The sequence below is a fragment of the Aotus nancymaae genome, unplaced genomic scaffold, assembly GCF_030222135.1.
Source record: "Aotus nancymaae isolate 86718 unplaced genomic scaffold, 86718_ANA_hifiasm-v0.15.2.pri h1tg000065l, whole genome shotgun sequence".
Classification (NCBI taxonomy): domain Eukaryota; kingdom Metazoa; phylum Chordata; class Mammalia; order Primates; family Aotidae; genus Aotus; species Aotus nancymaae.
The window spans coordinates 6,972,680-6,995,990 of NW_026988480.1; the positions used below are offsets into that span (position 1 = coordinate 6,972,680).

Below are 23,311 nucleotides of genomic sequence, written 5' to 3' on the forward strand. Positions count from 1 at the left end.
CCACATCGATGTGGGGAAAGTTGAGAAGTCAGCCTGGTCGCTGGGCAACCCACAAGCCAGCGAGGTCCCAAGACCCAACTGCCCCTGAGCTGGGGACCTAGGCCTGCCCAAGAAGTAGCTGCTGCCAGACTCACCCGAGATAGACAGAGGGGCCACCGTAGATTCTCCCCTCTGCTGTAAGATGCAACCCAGGAGGAAGCTAAGAGACTCAGAGTCGGGGAATGTCAGTGTGAGGCCAGGAATGAATGCAAGGCTGACCAGCCATGGACAGACACAACAGGACAAGCTGTGTTGAGCCCAGGTGTCCTGTTTCCCATCCCCAGGTACTTGGATCAAGATACTAGCAGTGCGGACAATGGGTGGGAGGCTTACTGTCATGTGATTAAGCTGGTATGGACAGTTCTGGAAATGTGTGTGACTGTTAGAAACTGTGTATATGCATTTTTAGGTATGCATCATTTCTCAGACACCTGCTGTCTGCTTCACTGGTTTTCAGTCGTCTCTCATTGCAAGTGGTGCATGGGATTTTTAAAATCCATCAGGAAATGAGTTTTCTGGCACTATTGTCAGATTTCTTGTTTAGTGACACGAAATCTGACCACCATTAGAATTTTAAAGTCTAAAACATTTCCCTAGAAATAGTACAAAAATTGGTAGAATGTTCTTGAAGAAACCCCAAATTAGGCTAACATAGCTGAAAATGCTCCAATGAAACTTCAAAAGGAAGAACATCTCCCATGCGGTTAATTCAAGATTTTCTGTCTCTTAATTGCAATCTGATTGTCTAGATTCTTGTGCAAAGTGTGCTTAGAGTCCACACAACAGGAGACTTTGGACAATGCTTTTAATGGCAAGTGATCACAGCAGGTCTACGGAGGCTCAGGGCAGCGCTCAGGCCTTGCCCAGTTTCTTCTTGATGAAGTAGCTCACCAGCCGCTGCGGCCTCTGCTGGAACTCAGCGAGCACATTAGAAGGGCTGCTGATCTGGTCCCCTTCCAGGCGGTTCAGGAGGGTGACACACACCACGGCCGCTGCAGAAGGCAAATACCACATCAAGGCAAGGTGCCGGGGGTCTAATGGTTCACAGGGACGGAATGAAGCATCCACGAGCCCTGGCGACTCAGGAAACCAGGCTGCCCATTCAGTCAGACGGAGCTGGAGGATGCAGTGCGGGAGGGAAAGGCAGTGGTCCAGGTGCTCGGAAGGCTCCTCCCTCTCTGACACCACCCTGCCCCATCCCTCCCTTATTCTCGAGCCTCAGCTTCCAAAAGGAATTCCCCATTCCAGGACGAGCTCGGGGCTGCAAGCACCACCTTGAAAGGCACATTTTGGCCAAGGTGATGAGGGAATTCTGCAGAGCTCTGAGTTGCCCTTCAAGGGTGGCTAGGACCTTGGGGGTGGATAAACCGCAGTTCCGAAAGCCAAAGCGCTTTGAAAGCCGAGTTTTTTATAGAGCTGGTGGCAGCCTCATGGGGCAGCAAAACTTTTTTGTCATCTTTCCTATACAAGGACACGGAGAATCCTGCATTTTGTCACGTGACAATCAAAGGACATCAAACACAGGGTTGTAAGTACAATACATATGTCAGAAAGTGACTTGGGGGCAGGGGAGATAGAAGCCAGAAATGGGTACTGGGGTGCTCCAGGAGAAGGTGCCCCAGTGAGGGGGTTCCAGGAGAGCAGGAGCGGAGCAGGGAGGGGGCACCGAGGCCCATCGAGTGCTGCCTACCTTGGAGGCCACAGGCGCTGCACATGGCGGCAAACACCGAGGACTCCATCTCAATGTTCCGGACGCCGGCTGTGTAGGCCGCCTGCAGATATGTCTGCTTGTCCTTCTCTGTGTAGGAGCAGACAGCACCATCCAGACGAGCCTGCCCTGAGGCACACATGGAGATATGAGAACCACAGGCATGTAGTAAGTTCCTACAACACATCAGCACCACGATGCCTGAGGGACACAGGGACAAGCAAGACCCACCCAGGTCCTGCCTAGGTCCACTCATACGGGTCATTCTGGCTACCCTGGGAGAGGCGCAATGAGACAGCAGCCTGGCACGTGGAAACCCCAGCCCACAGTGAGAAGGCAAGCTCAGGGGAGAGACCAGGGTTCCCTGGCTGAAAGATGCCTCCTGATAGCCACTGCCTTACCTTCATAGAAGTCCAAGGTACACATGGTGTTCCCCACCACTGTGGGGAACTCGCTTAGCTCTGTAGAACACACAAACAGCTCCTGCACCAGCTGCTTGTTCAGGTCTGTTTTCCGGACCACCCTCTTCCCCAGGACAATCTGCTCAAACTCTGCCTTGAAGCAGGTATCCACTGCCTGCTCTGTTATGACCACGGAGCCAGGCTCCAGACCTGGGGGGAAAAGCAGACATCAAGATTATGCAGGACATGAAACAAAGTAAAATAAACTATAAGAAGAGAGGAGACATTTATGCAGGGCAGCCAGGGAACAAACAGCAAAGCACATGGAGGAAAGAAACGATCCATCCGCACATCCAAACAGGAAGCATCCAGGACTGTTCTCGAATACACAGAGACCCATTTTCCCATTAAACTCTTTGAAAACTATGAAAGCAATTAATGCATGATCATTATGGACATTATGGAAGAGAAAGGCACAAAGAAGAAAACAGAGGGCCAGGTGCAGTGGCCCATGCCTACAATCCTAACACTTTGAGAGGCCGAGGTGTGCAGATCACCTGAGGTCAGGAGTTCAAGACCAGCCTGGCCAACATGGCAAGACCCCATCTCTACTAAAAATACAAAATTCAGCTGGGCATTGTGGTGATGTCTGTAATCCAAGCTACTCGGGGGGCTGAGGCAGGAGAATAGCTTGAACTGAGGAGGCAGAGGTTGCAGTGAGCCGAGATTGTGCCACTACACTCCAGCATGGGCAAAAAGAGCAAACTGTCTCAGTAAAATAAAATAAAATAGCCAGGACCCTTCAGGTACTTTGTCCCATGTTTCTGCCTTCCATTCATTGCAATTTCCCACTGTTGTCTATCACTGAACCTATACCATGATGTGTTTCATTGATTCCCTACTTCGTACCTTGTTCATATTTAAGCTTTCAAGCAAATACTTGAAAAGTAAACCAGCAAAAAGCAGACTGGAACAGTATAATGAACTCCCACACCCTAAATCCAGGGGAGTTATGACCAACTGCTGACCTACCTGGCCTTCCTCTCAGATTGATGCATTATTAGGGTCCAGTTCATGTGTTCTGGGCATGCCTTCCTGGAGTAGTTTTCTGTTTGTAGGGACACTACTTACTACTCTGCTCCTTATTCTTTTGTGCTAGAATAACTTTAGATGAGATTTGACCATTGCTATGGACTGGGACTGAATGTTGGTCTCCCCCTCAAAATTCAGAGTCTGAAATCCTAACCCCAAAGGTGGTGGTTTTAGGCAGCAGGGCCTTTGGAAGGTGATTAGGTCATGAGGGTGGAGCCTGCATAAGTGGGATTAGTGCCCTCATAAAAGGGGCCCCAGAAAGCAGCCTGCCCCTTCTGCCACATGAGGACACAGGAATAAAACAGAGCTCTGTGAATCCCAAAGCTACCCCTCAGCAAACACTAAGTTTGCTGACCCCTTGTCCTTGGACTTCACAGCCTCTAGACTGTAAGAGATACATTCCTGTTGTTTATAAGCCACCCAGTCAATGGCATCTTGTCTATCAACCCACAGGGACTAAGATAACCATGATCGGTTTCTGGTACAAAATTGATTTTCCTAAACATGTGGGAGGGAACAATAAGGCAGAAGATCTTTTCCAGAGCTCCCAAGTCAGTTGTTTTCATGAAACATTAAAAAACACGGCCAATTGCAAAGACCTTCACTTCACTCCCCACATGAATCTGAACTCCTCTTTCCCTTGCTATTCCTGCGGCTGTTCTAGGCAATTCAGAGTCTCCTTGCAGCAGCTTCTCCCAGCACTGGGGCCGGAGCTAGAGGAGAGCTTGGCCGATGCCTTGGTGAACCCACAGGGCCCAGAGTGATAGAGCCCCTGGGATTCCAGCGTCACTCACATCGGGACGTGCAGGCCCCCTCCAGTGTCAGCTGCCATCTTCACTGTGTCCCCTGCACCTTCCTAGGAATACCTGAAACTCTTGTTCTCAGGTTTGTCTGTCGCTCTGAGCTTCCTCCTGAGCAGCTGCCAACACAACCCAGATCTTGAGGCTTTTTGTCCCCACCCGTTCACACTTTGGGGTTTGTGAGGATAGCACATCACACTTTATTATCAACTGTGTCCAGGGGTTTTGGGTTTTGCTCCCTACTTGCTCTTTCCACTTTTATGGAGCAATTGAGGGAAATTCAAAATCCACACTACTCCCTCCAGAATTCTCTGATTATTGTTTTAAAAATGACTCCAGAGCAAAAACTCAAGAACCATTTGCTAGAGTTCCTGGCAGAGGCCAGCATGCTATGTATGCATAGCTGTGGGTGTCTTACTGGAGACTAAGTCTGCAGGACCGAGACAGCTCATGGCCATTGGCATGCGGTCTAGGGACAATTTCACTAAACCTGGAATTACAGTCATACAAACACAGATTTTACACATCAATCTACATAACAAAAAGAGAAGAGACAAGATAACATATTTAAAAGATTTGGGTCTAAAGCAAGTCCCCTTTCAAAGTCAGGAGACTTAAATTCTAGAATTGCTGTAAATCTTAGACAGTTCAGAACTAGACAGACTGGGTCAAGTACACACAGGCCTGACCAGCAGCGTCAAAGCTCAACTTTCTCTAGGGCACTTTCAGGCTTCTTCCCTGAGCTCGAACACCTGGGTGGGAGCAGGAATCACTAGAACCCAGTTTTTAGCAGAAAGAATGATACAGAGTTGGAACCCCAGAGAGCAAACCACGTATTTAAAACACATCTGCCCATCAGACTTTGACTTACAATCCAACAATGTTAGCTTTTGTGTTCTCATGAAATCTCATTCTTACTTTGCCATCTTTGTTTTTTGAAACGCGTTGAGGACAGGGACATTTTGAGCTAATTTAAGGACACTTGTCTGAGTTTTGTACTGCACCTCTCTCTTCCCCGCTTTGATTTTCCTGTGGCTTTTCTCATAAGGTGCTTCAAATCTCAAATCTCATAGGGAGGAGGAAAAGTAAGGAAAGGAAAGGAGAGAATGGAGAAGGTGGATTAGAAAGAATAAGAGAGAATCAAGCAGATAAGAAGGCACAAACAGTGTAACCCCAAAAAGATGAGTTTCCCCACACGCACGGGGTGGCGCCCTTCTGCTCCCAGCTCTGGGGTGCGGGTTGGAGGAATGGGTTGGACATAAACAACAAAACAAGCTTCTTTTCACACCTCCTGTTAACAAGCTCTCCTTGAACACAGCCAAGAAAGGAACTCTTTGTGTCTAATCCCACACCATATAGAAGCTGCCTCAGCATCCCCCAGTCTCTCATCCATTCACAGGGCAAGAGGCCCCTCTGCAGACCTTACCTATCCCACCAGAAGTGCCAATGCGGATGATAGTGACGTTGGAGCACTGGGCATGGTACAGCAGCTTTATGAGCTCATGCAACATGATTGAGATAGAAGGAATGCCCATACCATGCTGGAACCAGGGAGAAACACCGTGTTAAGCCAAGGCTGTGACTCTGCCAATGTTCTGGTTGACTTTCCATGTTATGTACTTTAATCTACCATGCCCATTGTCGTGGTCATGGAAGATACACTTCTTAAACATAAATTTAAGAACTAGTAACACTGTGGGAAACTTAAAAGTTTACTCAAAGCTGTCAAAGACAAAACCCCATTTGATTGATATAATTAGTCAAATAGGTAACAGCTGAGGAGCCAGGGGCTCAGCAGAGAAGCAGCAGTCTGCTATCGCCAGGTAACAAACAGCTCCTTCTAGCATCTGAGCCCCTGCATAAATGCCCCTACTCCCCCACACCCCCGCCACAGGGTAGAGTTATCTCCTTTCTCTTTTTTCCCTACACCCTCTGCTTCAGCCAAACGAAGTAACTGGCTGGCTCCTCAGCCCACTGGACACAGGACGCCTTGCTGGTCTTGTACCTCTGCCTGTGCCTTTTCGTCTCTTTGGGGTCTCTGCATACCCCTCCTCCTGCTCTCCCCCTCAGAGCCCCCTTCCTGGTGTCACATCTTCTGTGATGCCTCTCCCCAGATGCCCTCAGCACTTTCCAGGGGCTGTTCCTGTGAATGAGCCATACAGTGGAGGCATCCCTGCTGGAATTGGTCACGGAGCCTTACACACAGGAAAGCTTTGCACAGACTATCAGTAATTGAATACTGCCTCGGCTCCCCGATGTGTTCTAGCTGGTTGACATAGCTAGAGGCCTCCGCTACATATCTCACCACAAGGGGTTCCCTTTCCTTACTCTGCAACAGTTCATTTATATTGCTCGTCACAAAAAAATCAAAACTGAAAAATGAAAAGAATTCTATGGTAGAATCTAGAGATTTCTGTGTTCACCATGCTCACTGCTAAATCAAAATGTGTTTTGAAGTAACTCACTATGAAGTGGCAGAGGGGATAAAAGAGCTGGTAGTTTGAGGCTCTCCTTCCATCCTGCTCCAGGCAGGGCACCCTCTCCTGTCCCTCCTGTACACCCCAAGCACTCTAACTCCCTGCACCTGCCACCCTCACACTGTGTAGACAGACAGCTGTGCATTTGCATTTGTGTATTTAGCCTCCCCTGGAGACTGAGCCTCAAGGGCAGGAGCCTGTGTTCAATAATCTCTGAATCACTACTACTGTGGGCTCACCCTGCTCCCAGTCATTTACAGTAAACAGGTGTTAGGGGACCAGCTGTCTGTGTGTGCAGAGGGGTGGGGCGCAGGGGCTTGTGGAGCCTAGACACTGAGCACAAGGGAGGGCAGGTACTCACACTGACGGACAGCACAGGTCCTACTTTATACATGGCGTAGCGGTCAGTTCCCGCGCAGATGTTGGGATAGTCTCTCCCTGGACTGTCAAGGCCCAGCTCTGTACCAACATACCTGATGAAGGCTTTCATCCGGGAGGGGCTTCCACCAACACACACAAACTGCAGCCAGAGAAGACAGACCCCCATTAGTGCACTGTCTATAGCAGGGGTCCCTAGACCAGCAACATCAGCATCACCTAGGAACTTGCTAAAAATAGAAGTTCACCGGCCTCACCAGAACTTGCTGAATCTAAGGGGCCCAGTAATCTGCTTTAACAAGGCCCCTGGTGAGTGCTCAGTGGGAGCTGCCATGCATCAAAAGGCAGTCACCTCCACAAACAGGAATCCAGACCCTCACTCTCTCTGAGGAGGTAATTCCAGGTCCTGTGCATACTCGGCCTCCCTCTGTCATGTAGAAGGCAGCCTGTGGAGAGAGCCTGGGTTTCAAACAAGAGGGAGCAACTCCTCACTGTCCCTCTGTGTTACCAGGGCCCCCCAAAACGGGCTACTGATCACTCTCTCACCTGGTCACTTGAGTGCCAAATGTCCAATTCTTGGGAAGAGCCAGCTGAAGCCTAGAGGAGGTTCATTAAGTGACGGCTATTCTTGGTGGGTCTCTTTCAGAGAAGTAAAAACTTTAATTTGCAGAACGCCATGTAAGAAAATGTTGCTTTGCCGGGCGCGGTGGCTCATGCCTGTAATCCCAGCACTTTGGGAGGCTGAGGCGAGTGGATCACGAGGTCAAGAGATCGAGACCATCCTGGTCAACATTGTGAAACCCCGTCTCTACTAAAAATACAAAAAATTAGCTGGGCATGGTGGCGCATGCCTGTAATCCCAGCTACTCAGGAGGCTGAGGCAGGAGAATTGCCTGAACCCAGTAGGTGGAGGTTGCGGTGAGCCGAGATTGTGCCATTGCACTCCAGCCTGGGTAACAAGAACCAAACTTCGTCTCAAAAAAAAAAAGAAAAGAAAATGTTGGTTTTGCCAAAAAAAAAAAAGTGAGTAAGTTTTTAAAAAGTTTGAGGATGGTTGGGCATGGTGGCTCACAGCTGTAATCACAGCACTTTGAGAGTGGGCAGACGGATCACCTGAGGTTAGGAATTCCAGACCAGCTTGGCCAACATGGTGAAACCCCATCTCTACTTAAAAATACAAAAATTAGCTAGGCATGGTGGCAGGTGCCTATAATTCCAATTAATCAGGAGGCTGAAGTGGGAGAGTCGATTGAACCCAGGAGGCAGAGGTTGTGGTGAGCTGAGATCACATCACTGCACTCCAGGTCTGGGCAGTGATACTTCAGCTCAAAAAAAATAAAAATAAAAAATAAAGAATTTGAAGATAAAAGAAACAAATTATTCTCTAAACATACAAAAGAAAATTTCATACCCTGGAATAAAAATCACTATAGATTAACTTAACAGGATGAATGAAAATTTAATGAATTAAAAGCACATGGAAAGTTGTCCACAATTTGAAACCAACACTATCAAAGAACAGATGATTGATAAGACATAACACTATTGTTTTATTATGAGCCCATGTAGAAACATTGGATTCTAGGGTCCTGGTATATTTTGATTTTTTATTCTATATGTCAGTTCTTCTTTACCCATTAGACATTTCAAAGTCTTATGTTAAGATAAAGCAGAACCGAAGGTCTTAAGACTTTGAAGAAAAAATTAACTGGAAGCTGCATGAAGCAAAATAAGAAATTAAAGGCAATTAACTAAACAGAATATTAATATGTCTTATATTACAAACAATATGCAATGAGCTTTATTTTATTCAATTTTTTTTTAAGACAGAGTTTCACTCTTGTTACCCAGGCTGGAGTGCAATGGCGCGATCTCGGCTCACCGCAACCTCCGCCTCCTGGGTTCAGGCAATTCTGCTGTCTCAGCCTCCTGAGTAGCTGGGATTACAGGCACATGCCACCTTGCCCAGCTAATTTTTTTGTATTTTTAGTAAAGACTGGGTTTCACCATGTTGACCAGGATGGTCTCGTGATCCACCCGCCTCGGCCTCCCAAAGTGCTGGGATTACAGGCGTGAGCCACCGCGCCCGGCCTACAATGAGTTTTATTTACTATCCTTTGCTTCCCTAGGAAATTTTTACATCTTTCTCTTCTCTCAATGAAGCATTAGGAAGTTTATTTTATATATTGTTTCAAATACATAGTTATACCCCATATAACAATGTTCTGGTAAGCAAAGAATCACATATACACAACAGTGGTCTCAGGAAATTATAGATTACCATTTTTTACTGTAGCTTTTCTATGTTTACATATGTATAGATGCACAAATGCTTACTACTATGTTACAACTACAGTATTCAGGACAGTCACATGCTATAGAGGTTTGTAGCCTAGGGGCATACGGCCCAGGCAAGTAGGAGGCTCTGCCACCTAGGTTTGTGTGGTTACACTCTATGCTGTCCACACAATGATGAAATACCTAAGGCTGCATTTCTTGGACTGTATTCCCACCATTAAGCAATGCAAAACTGCACTGAATTTGCAAGAGATGAATTAGGGAACAATATGGCACTACTTAGGATCGTTTTCTTTTGCTTGCTCGTTCACATACTTGAAAGTTAAAAATTTGCAAAAATTTGGTAAACATTGTCTTCATAAACCTGTCAGCTGTAGCCTCTCAAGCATTTGTGGGTTGGTCTACTTGTATCATATAGGGGGAGGTTGATCTTAAGACAAATCCCAAGGTGTCAATGCCTGGCCCCTTACCTTCACATCTCCAAACATGGCTGGGAAATTGTGTCTGCTAGTGGTGAGATTGAAATGATAGAGAATATCTTCTTTCATTGTTGCTATGTTTGGATTTGAAAGTCTGACGAGGCAATCACTGTTAAAAAAACAAGAAAGTGGAAGGCTTACAGAACATCAGTGCCTGACAGCTGACATTATCACAGAAGTGGCCTATGTCAGACACAAGGCTCATGGTGGGAGAAGGACAGGGCCAGACCCTGGAGATAAGACAACCCCAGCACTGCCAAGGTCCCCACTTGCCTCCCCTCTGTTCTTCCCTGTTCTCCTTCCTCTTCACCCCTGCTGCTCCCAGGGCTCTGTTTGGAGGGCAAAAGGGATGAAATCAGAAGAGCACATAAAAGTACAAAAATGGGGCCAGGTGCAGAGGCTCACGCCTATAATGCCAGCACTTTGGGAGGCCGAGGCAGGTGGATCACGAGGTCAAGAGATCGAGACCATCCTGGTCAATATGGTGAAACCCCATCTCTACTAAAAAATATAAAAATTAGCTGGGTGTGGTGGTGTGCGCCTGTAGTCCCAGCTACTAGGGAGGCTGAGACAGGAGAATTGCTCGAACCTCGGAGGCGGAGGTTGCAGTGAGCCGAGATCACACCACTGCACTCCAGCCTGGCGTCTGGCGACAAAGCAAGACTGTCTCAAAAAAAAAAAAAAAAGTACAAAGATGGAAAAGTTCAATGTACCTATACAGGGAGTATAGAGTATAGCCAGCTGCTTCTCTAATCAAGTTCATTCCATGTATAAACTTGACTTTATTTTAAAACTACTATGTTTACCATAGGAAATATGAACAGAAATAGAAGGAAAAACAACTTCTAATCCTACCTCCCAGAGATAACCTTTCCAAACTGCACACCTTCAGTTTCGTTTTGTTTGTTACACTAGCTACCACTTCTCTAGCACAATATTCAATAAGAGTGACAAGATAACACATCTGTTTGCCAGGCACAGTGGCTCACGCCTGTAATCCCCACACTTCAGGAGGCTAAGGCAGGCGAATCACAAGGTCAGGAGTTCAAGTTGAGGGATCTGTTCACAGTCACATAGTTTCTAAGTAGAAGAGCCAGGTAATTTCCAAGTGTGACCTGGACTACCTCTGTATCAAAGTCATACCGAGTGCTTATTCAAACAGCAGATTCCCAGTCCTTATTTTGACCTAAAGAACCAGAATCTAGGTGGTGGGACATAGGAACCTGCATTTTGATAAACTTTACACATGATTCTTCTGTACGTGATATTGCAGAGCAACTAGATTAAATTCTAATTTACAGAATTCCCAGTTTTCTTCAACTAAACAATACGTCCTTTTTTTCAAAGAGGAGGAGGCTGCCATTTAAATAAAATAGCTAAATGGAGAGTGAGAAGTGGAACAAGTTTACTCAGCAACTTTCTTAATTGAGCCAGCATCGACACCCAGCCATCAGGCCTTGGCATTGCATTCAGGGGCCACGGCTCTGAACCAATCAATCTTGGTTTAATCACCAAAAGTGCAGAGCAGACAAAAATGCAGCTGTTGTTCCTCAATCTCAAAAGCTTTGGGACAGTGTCATAGTTCAAAGATGAGACTTAAGTATTTCATAAAACAATGTTGAGTGGGCGTTCTTCTGCACAGTGTGATGCCCCAGTCCTGGCCCTGGTCTCAATACACCATGCTGCCTCGAGTGTGCATAGGAGAGAAGTCATGGGTACCTTCCCCATTAGAGGCTACTTCCTTCTAGTAACAGGAAGGGAAGTTGCAGCATAAGGTATTTACCCAGGGTAGCAGGTCCTTTGAGAGGCTTGGCTGAGTTGAGCATCATCTCTAGATGATGCTGTTCCTACTGCAGACCTCTAGGATGGAGAGAATTCTCTCTTTAGTCAAGAAGTTTACATAGGGAGGGGTATTGGTTTTGCCTTTTGTCTGTCTTTAAACAAATGAACATTTATTTAGCTCAAATTATTTAGGTATTTTGCCCACATAAAGACTTCTGGAAAATACTTAAACTTCAAATATCAACATCACATGTTTTAAGGCTAGGGAGAAGGGGGGTGTTAAAATGATGTTGATCATTTTGTGGAAAAAAAAAAAAAAAAAGGCCACATAACAGGCTGGGCGTGGTGGCTCACACCTGTAATCCCAGCACTTTGGGAGGCTGAGGCAGGCAGATCACAAGGTCAAGAGATCGAGATCATCCTGGCCAACATGGTAAAATGCCATGTCTACTAAAAATACAAAAATTAGCTGGGTGTGGTGGCATGCACCTGTAGTCCCAGTTACTCGGGAGGCTGAGGCAGGAGAATCGCTTAAACCCAGGAGGCAGAGGTTGCAGTGAACCGAGATCACACCACTATACTCCAGTCTGGTGACAGAGGAGACGTTGTCTCAAAAAAAAAAAAAAAAGACCAGATAATAAATATGGTTTTGCAGGCTGCATGGTTTCTGCTACTTCTCCAGTACCACCACAAGCATATGAAAGCAACTATAAACAGCACGCAGATGAGTGTGGCTGTGTCCCAGTAAAACCTTACTTACAAAACAAATGCCCCAGGTCTAGATGAGTCCATCTCAAGCCTGCTGAAGTCCCTTAGAGCCAGCCTCAAACACAGCTCCTTCAACAATGTATGCCTTCTGAGTCCCTGAGATGGTGTGGGCTCCCTCACAGGAAACCGAGGCAGACATGGGACTCTGATGGCAGGGCAACTGGGGACTTCTTTTTCTTCCTTCTGCGTGTGACTTTCTGTCTAGAACCCCCTGGTCATGTCTCCTCCTCAATCTAACTCATGAGAATGGAAAAAGATACAAGAGAGCCAGGGTCTCAGCTGCCACGGATTTGGAAATAACTGTTACATCAGGAATGCACCCCCTTCGCAGATGTCCATTCTCTCCCGCACACATTATCTATAGTCTAACACTGATATATACAGCTAATGTAATAACTTTACCTCCAGCAACAAAAACTTCTGGAGGCCACAATCACTTCTTACTTATTTCCGAATCCCACGGAATATACCGCAGACAAGCAAAACAAGGTTGAGATGGCCCCATCCTCTTTTATTTATTTTATCTATCATTTTATCAAATCCCTGTTTCTTTCTGGCACTCAGCATCAACAGCTGACACCCAGGCTCTAGACACTGAGGGCTCCTGCTTCTCCCTTGGCCTATACCTGACTGCTTCCTCCTTTCCTGTCAAATGTTCCTTCCTGTCCATTCCCCTAGAGCAAGGCCCAGGTTAGCTCTCACCTGAACATTTCCCAAAGGCTGATATAGAAAAGATAAATACAGAAGTTTATAAACAGAGACGGGGAGATCTTTGCATAAAGGGGCAGGGCCTAGGGGACTGTCTGCTCTATGGGCAGGCGGGGACTGTGCTGACTACAGCAGCGACTCTGCTAAAAACCCTGCTCAGGAAGGCACAGCGACCTGTCTGAAGCACAGAGCCACATCCACCTGCCTCTAAACCCACCTCTTCCTGACAAGCTGTGGGGGTCTCCAGAATCAGGGTTCATTCTACTCTGGGGTGTGGGGCAAGGCCATTTTTCAAGGGACCAAATCCAGAATCATGTAAGGACCATCTTTGGACTTTCTCAGAAAGCCTTTCTGATCTCTAGACCAATCTGAAATTCTGACAATCCACACACTCCGCAGCACTCTAGGATCCTTTAGTGACAGCTTATTTTTCATGTGAGTAACATTCCCATCCTCCTTCAGGATGTTAGGAATACACAGAGTACAACACAGAAGGGCTAAGAGTCATGCTTCAAAATGACAAAACAGGATGTGATTAAGACAATTTTGCCACATATTTCAAAATAAAAAGAAACCTGTCTTTCCTCCTTGATTCTGCGAAATGAAGGAGAAGGAAATAGGGTGTAACCATGAAGACTGGCAATGATTTTTAAATATGAAAATTTGGCTGGGTGCAGTGACTCACTCCTGTAATCCCAGTATTTTAGAAGGCCGATGTGGGTGGATCACTTGAGCCCAGAAATTCGAGACCAGCCAGGGCAACATGATAAAACCCTGACTCAACAGAAAATGAAAAAATTAGCCGGGTATGGTGGCATGCACTTGTAGTCCCAGCTCCCTGGGAGGCTGATGTGGGAGGATCACCTGAGCCCAGGAGGTTGAGGCTGCAGTGAGCCGTGATCACACCACTGCACTCCAGCCTGGGTGACAGAGTAAGACTCTCTCAATAAATAAATAAATAAATAAATTTAACATGTACCATAACGAACCAGAAGATGGCCCAATTTATTTTTTGAAGGATTTTAAAATAACAAGTCAGGGACATACTACTTGGAAAAATATTTCTCAAGTCTACATATAAATTCAAGTTACTTTATTCTGCTTAATTCTATCACTTTATTCACCTAGCAAATATTCACTGAGCATCTACTATGTAAAGGAAATGTGTGAGATGGAAGAAATGAAAACTGGCTGGGTATGGTGGCTCATGCCTGTAATGCCAGCAATTTGGGAGGCTGAGGTGGGCAGATCGCTTGAGTCTGGGAGTTCAAGATCAGCTTGGACAACATAGTAAAGCCCCGTCTCTAAAGTACAAAAATTAGCCAGGTTTGTAACATGACTGTAGTCCCAGCTACTCAGGAGGTTGAGGTGAGAGGATCACTTGAGCCCAGGAGGTGGAGGTTGCTGTGAGCTGAGATCACACCATGGCACTCCAGCCTGGGTAACAGGGTGAAACCTGGAAAGAGAAAAGGAAAGGGAAGGGAAAAGAAGGGAAGGGAGGGGAGGGGAGGGGAACTGGCTTCTGAAACCCTGAGAGGAAGGAAGGAAGGAAGGGAAGAAGGAAGGAAGGGAGGAAGGGAGGGAGGGAGGGGAGGGAGGGAAGGAAGGGAAGGAGGGAAGGAAGGGAGGGAGAGAAAGAGAAGAGAGAGGGAGAGAAAGAGAAGAGAGAGAGAAAGAAAAAGAGAGGGAGGGAGAGAGGGAAGGAGGGAGGGAGGGAGGGAGGGATGGAGGAAGAGAGAGAAAGAAATGAAAACTGGCTTCTGATGGCAGGAGTTTATCAGCAGGAAAGAGAAAATGCTATCAACCTTTATATAAACTTGCCCAAATAGCTTAGGACAGGCACAAGTGGAGAAAAGAAGAGAATGAGATAGGGAGACACAGAGGCCTGGGGTACTGGGGAAGGGGAAGCGGGAGGGCTCCAGAAAATGCTGGCTGAATCTCACACAGCCAGGTGTCCTGTACTGAACATAAAGATGCGTAAGATCCAGTTCCACTCATGGAAGTCTTTCAACTTGGGGTAGAAATGAAATTATTTATAGCTAGCACATATCGATTCATTTAATACTCTCAGTATAAACTAGGTACCATCAGTAACCCCTTTCAAAGGTCCAAGGTCACATCCTTCATAAGAGGCTGTACCCCTGAGCTCTATACTTGACTGCCTCTCAGCAAGTGGAACATGATTAGCAAATAGCTGATAATAAAACAAGGGAGCGTAAAATAATTACTGAAGAGAGGGAAGGGGAGGAAGCCCTTAGTGAGTTGCTCAGCACTTGGTATGCCAGCCCTGTTTTCTCCAGCCTTCATTTCCACCACTTCCTCTACCCCCACCAGCCTCCTGTTGGGCCTCAACCTCAAGTCATGGCAGGAGGAGGAAGGAGGGGAGCTCCAGACAGCATTTTTGGCTGTCAATGACTGAAAGTACCAGGAATTACTATTAGTTTAATTAAAAAATAATCACCGAGGCTGGGCATGGTGGCTCACACCTGTAATCCCAGCACTTTGGGAGGCTGAGGTGGGCAGATCCCTTGAGGTCAGGAGTTCAAGACCAGTCTGGCCAACATGGCGAAACCCTACCTCTACTAAAAGTCCAAAATTAGCCAAGCGTGGTGGCTTGCACCTGTAATCCCAGCTACTTGGGAGGCTGAGGCACCAGAATCGCTTGAACCCAGGAAGCGGAGGTTGCTGTGAGCTGAGATAGCGCCACTGACTGCACTCCAGCCTGGGCGACAAGAGGAAAACTCCGTCTGAAAAAAAAAAAAATCACAACAAGGAATGGCCCCAGGCACCAGAAACTCCAAAATGGGACACCAGGACTTCTAAGGAATGGAGGAGGATTGGGGAGCATTGTTCACATGGAATTACAACCTGGGTATGCCGCTGTCACATGTGAGACTCCAGAGAGGTCTCAGGGAAGTTATAGAGGAAGAAAGGACCAGGAATCCAGAGCAAGGGTGGCCAGAGTTCACCACAACCCTGGGTGGTGCCAAGGTCAGAGGCCACAGGACTGGGGCGAGGCCATGGAAGTGAGATGGGAGGACTGCCCAAGTAACTGCAGCAGAGGTGGGAGACAACTAGGGGGCGACAGAACAAGAATGATCCACGGATTTCAAGTCCACATAGGAATCGAGAGGAAGACAAGAAATTCTTGCTTCTCTAGCAATGCCTAAACACAATAGGTGTCATGCCAAGCACACCAGAAGTCTGACAAACTGCAAAGGAATAAGAAGGCATTTAAGATTCAGAACCAAGGCAGAGCTGAGTGATAGGCAGGGGATTTTGTTTAAGAAAAGTGGCCGGGTACGGTGGCTCATGCCTGTAATCCCAACATTTTGGGAGGCCAAGGCAGGCAGATCACCAGGTCAAGAGATGGAGACCATCATAGCCAACATGGTGAAACCCCATCTTTACTAAAAATACAAAAATTAGCCGGGCGTGGTGGCACACACCTGTGGGCCCAGCTACTTGGGAGGCTGAAGCAGGAGAATCACTTGAACCCAGGAGACGGAGCTTGAGATTTGAGCAGAGACTTGCCTGGTTTTCTAAAATGACATGTCCTAAGAATCAAGAGCTGAGGTCCCAGCACCCGACCCCAGAGGTCTTCAGCCACCTGAATTCTGAACCTACTGAATCATTGATCCCTCCAGGCCTCAGTCTCTGTCACAAGCATCAAATGTGTTCATATATGTCAAGTTCTTAGACACACGTGTGGCACAACGTATGCTCTATAAACCTAATCCAACCCAACCCAACCTGGAAGGAAATGGAACCTTACTTGTGACTTTCAGGTTTCTCTGCTTTGGCTTCTGTGGCCGCCATTCCCTCAACTGAGGCAGGACCCTAAGGGAAAAAAATCACACAGAATGGAGTGAATTCACCCAATAGAAACCAAGGTCATGCAGAGCCCCACTAACATGTAGAAAGTCAGTGCAATGAAGTGGAATTCCTTAAACCCCTGATAAAAGTATGTGAGAGAGAGAGAGAGAGAGAGAGAGAAAGGAGTGTGTGTGTGTGTGTGTGTGTGTGTGTGTGTTTACAGTGTTGCTAATTTCAGAGAGGAGGTGGCGAAAATGTGCCAAAAGCCTAAATAAACAGGAATCTCACACCTTCAGAGAATATGTTCCCTTCATGCCTGTAATCCCAGCACTTTGGGAGGCCAAGGTGGGTGGATCCCCCAAGGTCATGAGTTCAAGACCAGCCTGGCCAATATAGTGAAACCCTGTCTCTACCAAAAATACAAAAATTGGCTGGGTGTGGTGGCAGATGCCTGTAATCCCAGCTACTCTCTGGAGGCTAAGGCAGGAGAATCACTTGAACAAGGGAGGCAGAGGTTTCAGTGAGCCAAGATCACACCACGGCACTCCAGCCTGGGTGACAGAGCAAGACTCCATCTCAAAACAAAACAAACAAACAAACCTGTCCCTTATTCCCAGTTTCCCAGCCCAGCAAATCAAGACTCACTGACCCAACACACCATACCTCTCTGCCTCACCCTTCTACAATCTCAGATGCTCTTCTCCAGGAGTTGAAGGGAGAAGAAAACACAGTTGGCCGGGCGCGGTGGCTCACGGCTATAATCCCAGCACTTTGGGAGGCTGTGGCGGGTGGATCACAAGGTCAAGAGATTGAGACCATCCTGGTCAACATGATGAAACCCCGTCTCTACTAAAAAATGCAAAAATTAGCTGGGCGTGGTGGTGTTCACCTGTAGTCCCAGCTACTCGGGAGGCTGAGGCAGGAGAATTGCTTGAACCCAGGAGGCAGAGGTTGCAGTGAGCTGAGATCGCGCCATTGCACTTCAGCCTGGGTAACAAGAGCGAAACTCCGTCTCAAAAAAAAAAAAAAAAAAGTCTCCCCTTAGCCTAGTTGGAGCCCCACAACTAGAAGCCGCCACACCCTTGTGGTCACTCACATAGACTTTTGTTCCCATAGGCCACCAGGCTGCATGTGTTTTCCCCAATCTTCAAAGGTTGCTAGAAGTTCGGCCCAGTAGAATTTAGTTTAGAAAAGGGGGTGAGAGAAGAGGTTCATGGGCCCAGTGTCAACTGTAATATACTCAATTCCAGATCACAACTTAAGACCCAGACAAAAGGCCTTCTCAGTACCCCTTTCTAGCCACTGGAAGAAATACCTTAAGGAGTGTCTCCCACACAGGCACCCAGGCTGGAAAGCGGCCTGGCTCTGAAAGCTGAGGACGCGGCCATGAGGATTTCCAAGCACTGCCTTTTGTTCAGTTTAACTGGCATCTTGTTTTAATCTATAAGTTATTCATAGACTTTCAGGAAATATTTCTGACAATTGCTTTTAAATTGTTTTTACTGAATTACGATTATCGTGCATCCTGGACGTTTTTCCTCTAACAGACAATATGTATAGTTTAATTCCTAATGAGACATATCTGATTTATGGACTTCCAGCCTCTTCATTATCCCAGATCTGACCCCAGTGCAGCCTTCCACTTCCTGTTTCCTGCTTGGCTGAAAAAAACCAGTTTGCCAAACCCAGCACTGAATTAGCCCCCCTTCCAGCCACTGTCTACTCAGGAAAGTTGCAATTTGGTTCAGCCCTCTCCCACCTTACCCCACCAAAAACATTGGCTATAACTTCAATAACAGGGTGAATACTGGTGCTTGCCTGGGTGCTTTCAGTAACATAATTAGAAATGGCATTACATGTCTATAAGACACCAGGAGTGCTAAGTATTACATATGGTAATGATTTAAAGAATCTGAAATCCTCTGTAAAATAAAGGAGACCAACAAGCTGTTCTCTGGCCCCTCATTAAGTGACTGTAGACTTAGAATCAGGCTGGCATAAGAACATCTCTAATGACATGTATGATCTACAGTGGGACGGGAAAGACCCAGGACACTGAGAAGCTAGCGGTCAGCAAGCCAAGAGTCAACTCCAACTCAAGTGGCCAAGTAAAGGTGCAACCAGGGCCTGGAAGATTTATTTACTTCAGCTAGCAAGGACAGAGCAGAAAAGAATGAATGCAGGTCAAGTGTGGTGGCTCATGTCCATAATTCCAGCACTTTGAGAGACCAAAGCAAGGCAGGTGGATCGCTTGAGCCCAGGAAGTCGAAACCAGCCTGGGCAACATAGCGAAACCCTGTCTCCATAAAAAAAAAACAAAAATTAGCTGGGTGGGGTGGCGTGCCTGTGTTGTCCCAACTACTTTGGGGACTGAGGTAGAAGGGTATCATTTGAGCCTGACAGGTGGAGGTTGCACTGAGCCGAGATTGTGCCACTGCACTCCAGCCTGCGTGATGGAGTCAGACTCTGTCTCTGGGGGAAAAAAAAGAGAGAGAAAGAGAAAAAAAGAAAGCCAGCCAGCCCAGCATGCTCCTAGGGGTTCTTAATGATTCATAATTAGGAATCAGCCTAGAGAACTTTTGGTGAGGAAAGGACCCTTTAGACAGGAATAACAGTAAAAACAAAGGCAAGATGACAGGAAACCCATCAGACAGCCAAGAGGGAAAGCAGCACTCACATGTGGAGAGATCAACAGCTCAGCCTGGGCAAATAAAACTGGAAGGGCCCCAGGTGGTTACATGTCCCAGTAAAAACTTTGAGCATCAGCCTGAGGGGGCTGGGGTCTCCCCTATTGCCAGGGTCCTATCTAGCAACAAGTAGGGGAGCCCCAGGTGATCACGGAAAAAGTGATCTAACTTACTAAACAAAAAAAAACTGAAGATATATATTTTTTAAGCTTATCCATTAAACTAAAATCAGATTGGTAAGTTACTTACATAAATAACTTAGTATGTAAACATTTAAAATACATTTTTGAAGGAACATATTTCAAAACCAAATGTGTGTGTGAGACAGAGAAGAGGAGGAGGAGGAGGAAGAATGATGTTTGGGGTTTATCTTTCGGGAGTAGGAAAATCTAGAAGTTTCATTTTCTGTTATATATTTGATTTTCGTTTTGGGTTTTTGTTTTGTTTTGTTTTCTAAAATGACATTTTAAGCAGAGAATGACAGAGATTTGCATGTTAGCACTACACCAAGAAGTCCAGAATAAGCTACTATGGCATAACAATTATTTTCAGCTGAAGGCATTTGAAATCCCATATCTGCCTAAAAGCAGAACCTCCTAAAACCTAAATTCAATTGTCACAGGAGCAACTCTAATCTCTTCTAGGAGGATTCACTCCACACTACCACACTCAGATATTGTCACAAACTATCCTATCTCCAGGTGACTGGAACGTGGCATGAGGACAAAGCTGTCGTTTCTAGCTAGGATAATAGGGAAGGACAACAGGTCATCTAGTAGGCATAGGGCTGAGGTTACACATTTCACTGGAGGCACCATGGTGCCTGCACAAGTTACCTGTGTTCATCACCTTGTGGGAAAACGAGGTCTGGGGAGTCATCACTCGGCAATTTGAAACAGAAGGGAAGGATGGCAATGGGAAACGGCAGGTGGGAACGAGGGGTCAAGGGCAAACACAGGAATCAACAATTAAGCCCTGGACTAAAAGCACAGATTGACACCAAGGGGAGAGAATGTCCAGGACAAAGTCCTCACCACAGAGCACTAATTTTACAAGTAGACTCTAATCAGACAGCAGCACTGGGACATTTGAATGGAGGTCTGGATAGCATCAGTGCCCTTTGTCCTTAGAAATAAGAGCTGATCCCTTTTCCAAAGCCCCACACAACCCCTGGGCTGGTGAATTTTGACCCTGGTGTTGAGGAAGAAGATGTTAGACTGGGCTGATTTTAGAAAACATTTCTCCTAACATTGTACAGCAATGTTCTCTAACTTCTATAAGGAAATGAAATTCAGTTTCTCAGCAAGTCTTCTACAACCTCTCTAGAAAGCCATGCTCTTCGCTCCCCTCCCCACATAACAGGAGACTTTTGCTGGTTTTACCTGGGTTGGAAATTCTATCTCCCAGGGAAATCCTTAAACCTGGCTCTCTGGCTCCCCTACCTATTACCAGCCAGATCCATCTTACAAAAAAAAACCTGAAGATTTTTTTAGTTTTAACCCATTAAACTCAAATCAGATTGGTAAATTACATGCATAAATAGCTTAGTGTGCAAACATTTAAAATACTTTTTTGAATGAACATATTTCAGAAGTAAATGTGTGTGAGAGAGGAGAAGGAAGAAGAATGGTGTTTATCTTTAGGGAGGAGGAAAACCTAGAAGTTTCATTTTCTGTTATATATTTGATTTCCTTTTTTACAGTAAGTTTGCGTTAATTTTATGATAAGTAAAGACAACAAAAGTCCGCTTCGACAAAAAAAAAAAAAAACATGTAAAGAAACAGTAATTTATCCTTCTTAAGTGAAACATGAACGCCCACCAACGCTGAAAGTATTGGAACCAAGAATATAATCTCTGCTTGATAAACCTGTGCTGGATTAAAATGATCTGCAGTGATGAGGTTTACGCAGAGGACCAGAAGGTCAGAGTGGCCTCTGAAGAAATAAATAATGGAAAAGCGGTTGAGAAGTGGGGACAGCTTGGGCCAAAATGCAGATGGGCAAACAAATCGAAAGGCGGGAGAGACAATGGCCTGCCTTGGGAAAGGCTCAGCCGGGCTTTAGAAACCCAAATTAAGACATTCCTTCCATTCCAGGAAGTCACAACGTTTTTTAAAGACCCAAGGTTACAGCCAATGAATGGAACCAGGGGTCTTTTTAACCCAGAAGACCCCAGTTAGGTGGAAAATGAGCCTAGGAAAGGCCTGGCGGGGACGGTGGGGAAAGGAAATGGGGACGGAGAACCAGAGACGGAAGGGCAGAGACAGGTCATCCAGGCGCCTGGAAACTGCCTCCACGGCCTTCACGGGAAACCGCCCCTTTCTACTCCGGATTTTAGACTGTATTTCTCTGAAACTGACCGTCAGAGGAGGGCGGCTGGAGGAGGACAGACGTCTGCAGCGGGAGGCGTTCCAGGCGTTCCAGGCCGGGGCAGGAAGGCTGCCAGCGAGTCACTCACGACCGCGAGTCACCTCGCCAAGCCCTGAATTGGGACTGGAGAAGAGAAGCGCTGACCGCCGGCGGGCTACGGAGTTCCTCGCTTCTCTGGGCCCTGCCAGGTCCAAGGAAAGGTTGCCATATAAACGAATCGTAAAAGGACTCCCTTCCCCATGCAAATTATGTCATATAAGGCGTATGACTGTAAACTCTCTCTGCGGAGCTGCCAGATGACTCGATGCCAATATTTTTATGCGGTAACATGTGATTAAATGTTGATTCAATGGACACTTGACTCCATCTGAACTCGGAGGGCTCCTGTAACAATCAGCCTCCAAATGAAATTTTATCCCCTCTCCGTTTAAAAGGCGGTGGGGACAAAATATCACTTCGTCACTTCAGTCACCAACTCCTTCCTCTCTGCCCGGGGCTCCCAGCACAGTTCTCGTGGTTCCCGCACTCCCTGCCCCGGCCTGGGCTGCGAGAAGCGCCCGCCTGCGCCCTGCGGGACCTGACCCTGCCGGCTCTGCCTCCCTCGCAGCGCCTCGGCCGGGTGGGCTCCCCGCCCGGGGCCCCGGGCACTCGATCGCCGGGACGTGGGAGAGAGGTGGGCACCGAGTGGACCCAATGAAGCCATCCCGCCCGCGCGCTTCCCCCGACGCCCACCTCGCCCCGCACACACTGTTTCCCGGAACCTCCCGGCCGCGCGCCCTCCTCCCCGCGCAGCCCCCTCAGGCCCGCTCTCCGCACCTTCTCTGCAGCTGGCAGCCGGGTGCACCTGCGCCTCCGTCACCGCCCCTACAGGTAAACGGGCGCGTCGCCGAGGCAGGGGACTGGCCAGCCTCCCGAGAAGAGAGAACGGCAGATGCCGGGCCGCGGGCGACTCACCGCTCGGCCTGCGCAGGGACCCTACACCCGCTGCGCCATCCTCGCACGGCGACACCGGCGACAAACGCTCTGCTCCAGGGCCCGAGGAAGGGGCAGCTCTCGCGAGGCTCGCGGACGGCAGGGCGAGGGTCTGTGCCCGGGACCACTCGAATGAGAGAACCACTCGCAAGGTGAATCTCAAATGGAGTCTGCGAGCGCCCCGCCCGGGGGTCGCCGCTTGGCTCCAGCCCCGCCTGCCCTGGGCCCACTGACTCAGCTGACCGTACCCTGGGCCCGCCCGCAGACAGGCCCCGCCTCCCCCGTCCCCCTCCCATCCCGGGCCGGGAAGGTGCCAGAAGCCTCCGCCCGCTATTGCTTCTCCCCTCCGTGGAGCAGCTGGGCAATTGTCAAGAACCGACAGCCAGTTCTGTTACTCATTAAACCTCCCCTGCTACAGAGGAAATCTTACGCACGCGGTCCTAGCATGTGGCGGAGGAAACCCGGCTAGAGGAGGCTCGGGACTAACCCAAGGTCACGCCGCCAGGCAGGAGCCCGGGTCCGTGTGTCTGGAGGTG

The 23,311-nt window shown here is 47.5% G+C and overlaps 1 protein-coding gene across 7 annotated transcripts; it reads right to left on the reverse strand.

Annotated features, from left to right (window-relative positions):
• Nucleotides 1-827: 827 nt before the first annotated feature.
• On the reverse strand, nt 828-22,942 carry UPP1 (uridine phosphorylase 1). 7 transcript variants are annotated; one of them, XM_064366689.1, is made up of 10 exons: nt 22,620-22,718; nt 21,794-21,984; nt 16,706-16,770; nt 15,551-15,677; nt 9,664-9,781; nt 6,879-7,037; nt 5,467-5,581; nt 2,149-2,358; nt 1,730-1,876; nt 828-1,031 (listed from the first exon to the last, which is right to left on the reverse strand). In XM_064366689.1, the coding sequence occupies exons 5-10, from the start codon at nt 9,739-9,741 to the stop codon at nt 892-894; spliced, it is 849 nt and encodes a 282-aa protein (XP_064222759.1). In that variant the 5' UTR covers nt 9,742-9,781; nt 15,551-15,677; nt 16,706-16,770; nt 21,794-21,984; nt 22,620-22,718; the 3' UTR covers nt 828-891. The 7 variants fall into 7 exon arrangements, with proteins under 7 accessions (XP_064222759.1, XP_064222758.1, XP_064222757.1 ...); XM_064366688.1 differs by having other exon boundaries at nt 15,508-15,677; XM_064366687.1 differs by lacking the exons at nt 15,551-15,677; nt 22,620-22,718 and adding an exon at nt 22,758-22,942.
• Nucleotides 22,943-23,311: the final 369 nt, after the last annotated feature.

Bases quoted from the DNA above. Each gene is read 5' to 3' on its own strand.
- UPP1 (XM_064366687.1), bottom strand. From the start codon at position 16,749: ATGGCGGCCACAGAAGCCAAAGCAGAGAAACCTGAAAGTCACAA. The intron at 7,038-9,663 runs GTAAGGGGCCAG...CTCTGGCTGCAG, and splicing joins CCATGTTTGGAGATGTGAAG to TTTGTGTGTGTTGGTGGAAG. The intron at 1,032-1,729 runs GTAGGCAGCACT...TGCCTTCTGCAG, and splicing joins CAGCGCCTGTGGCCTCCAAG to CGGCCGTGGTGTGTGTCACC.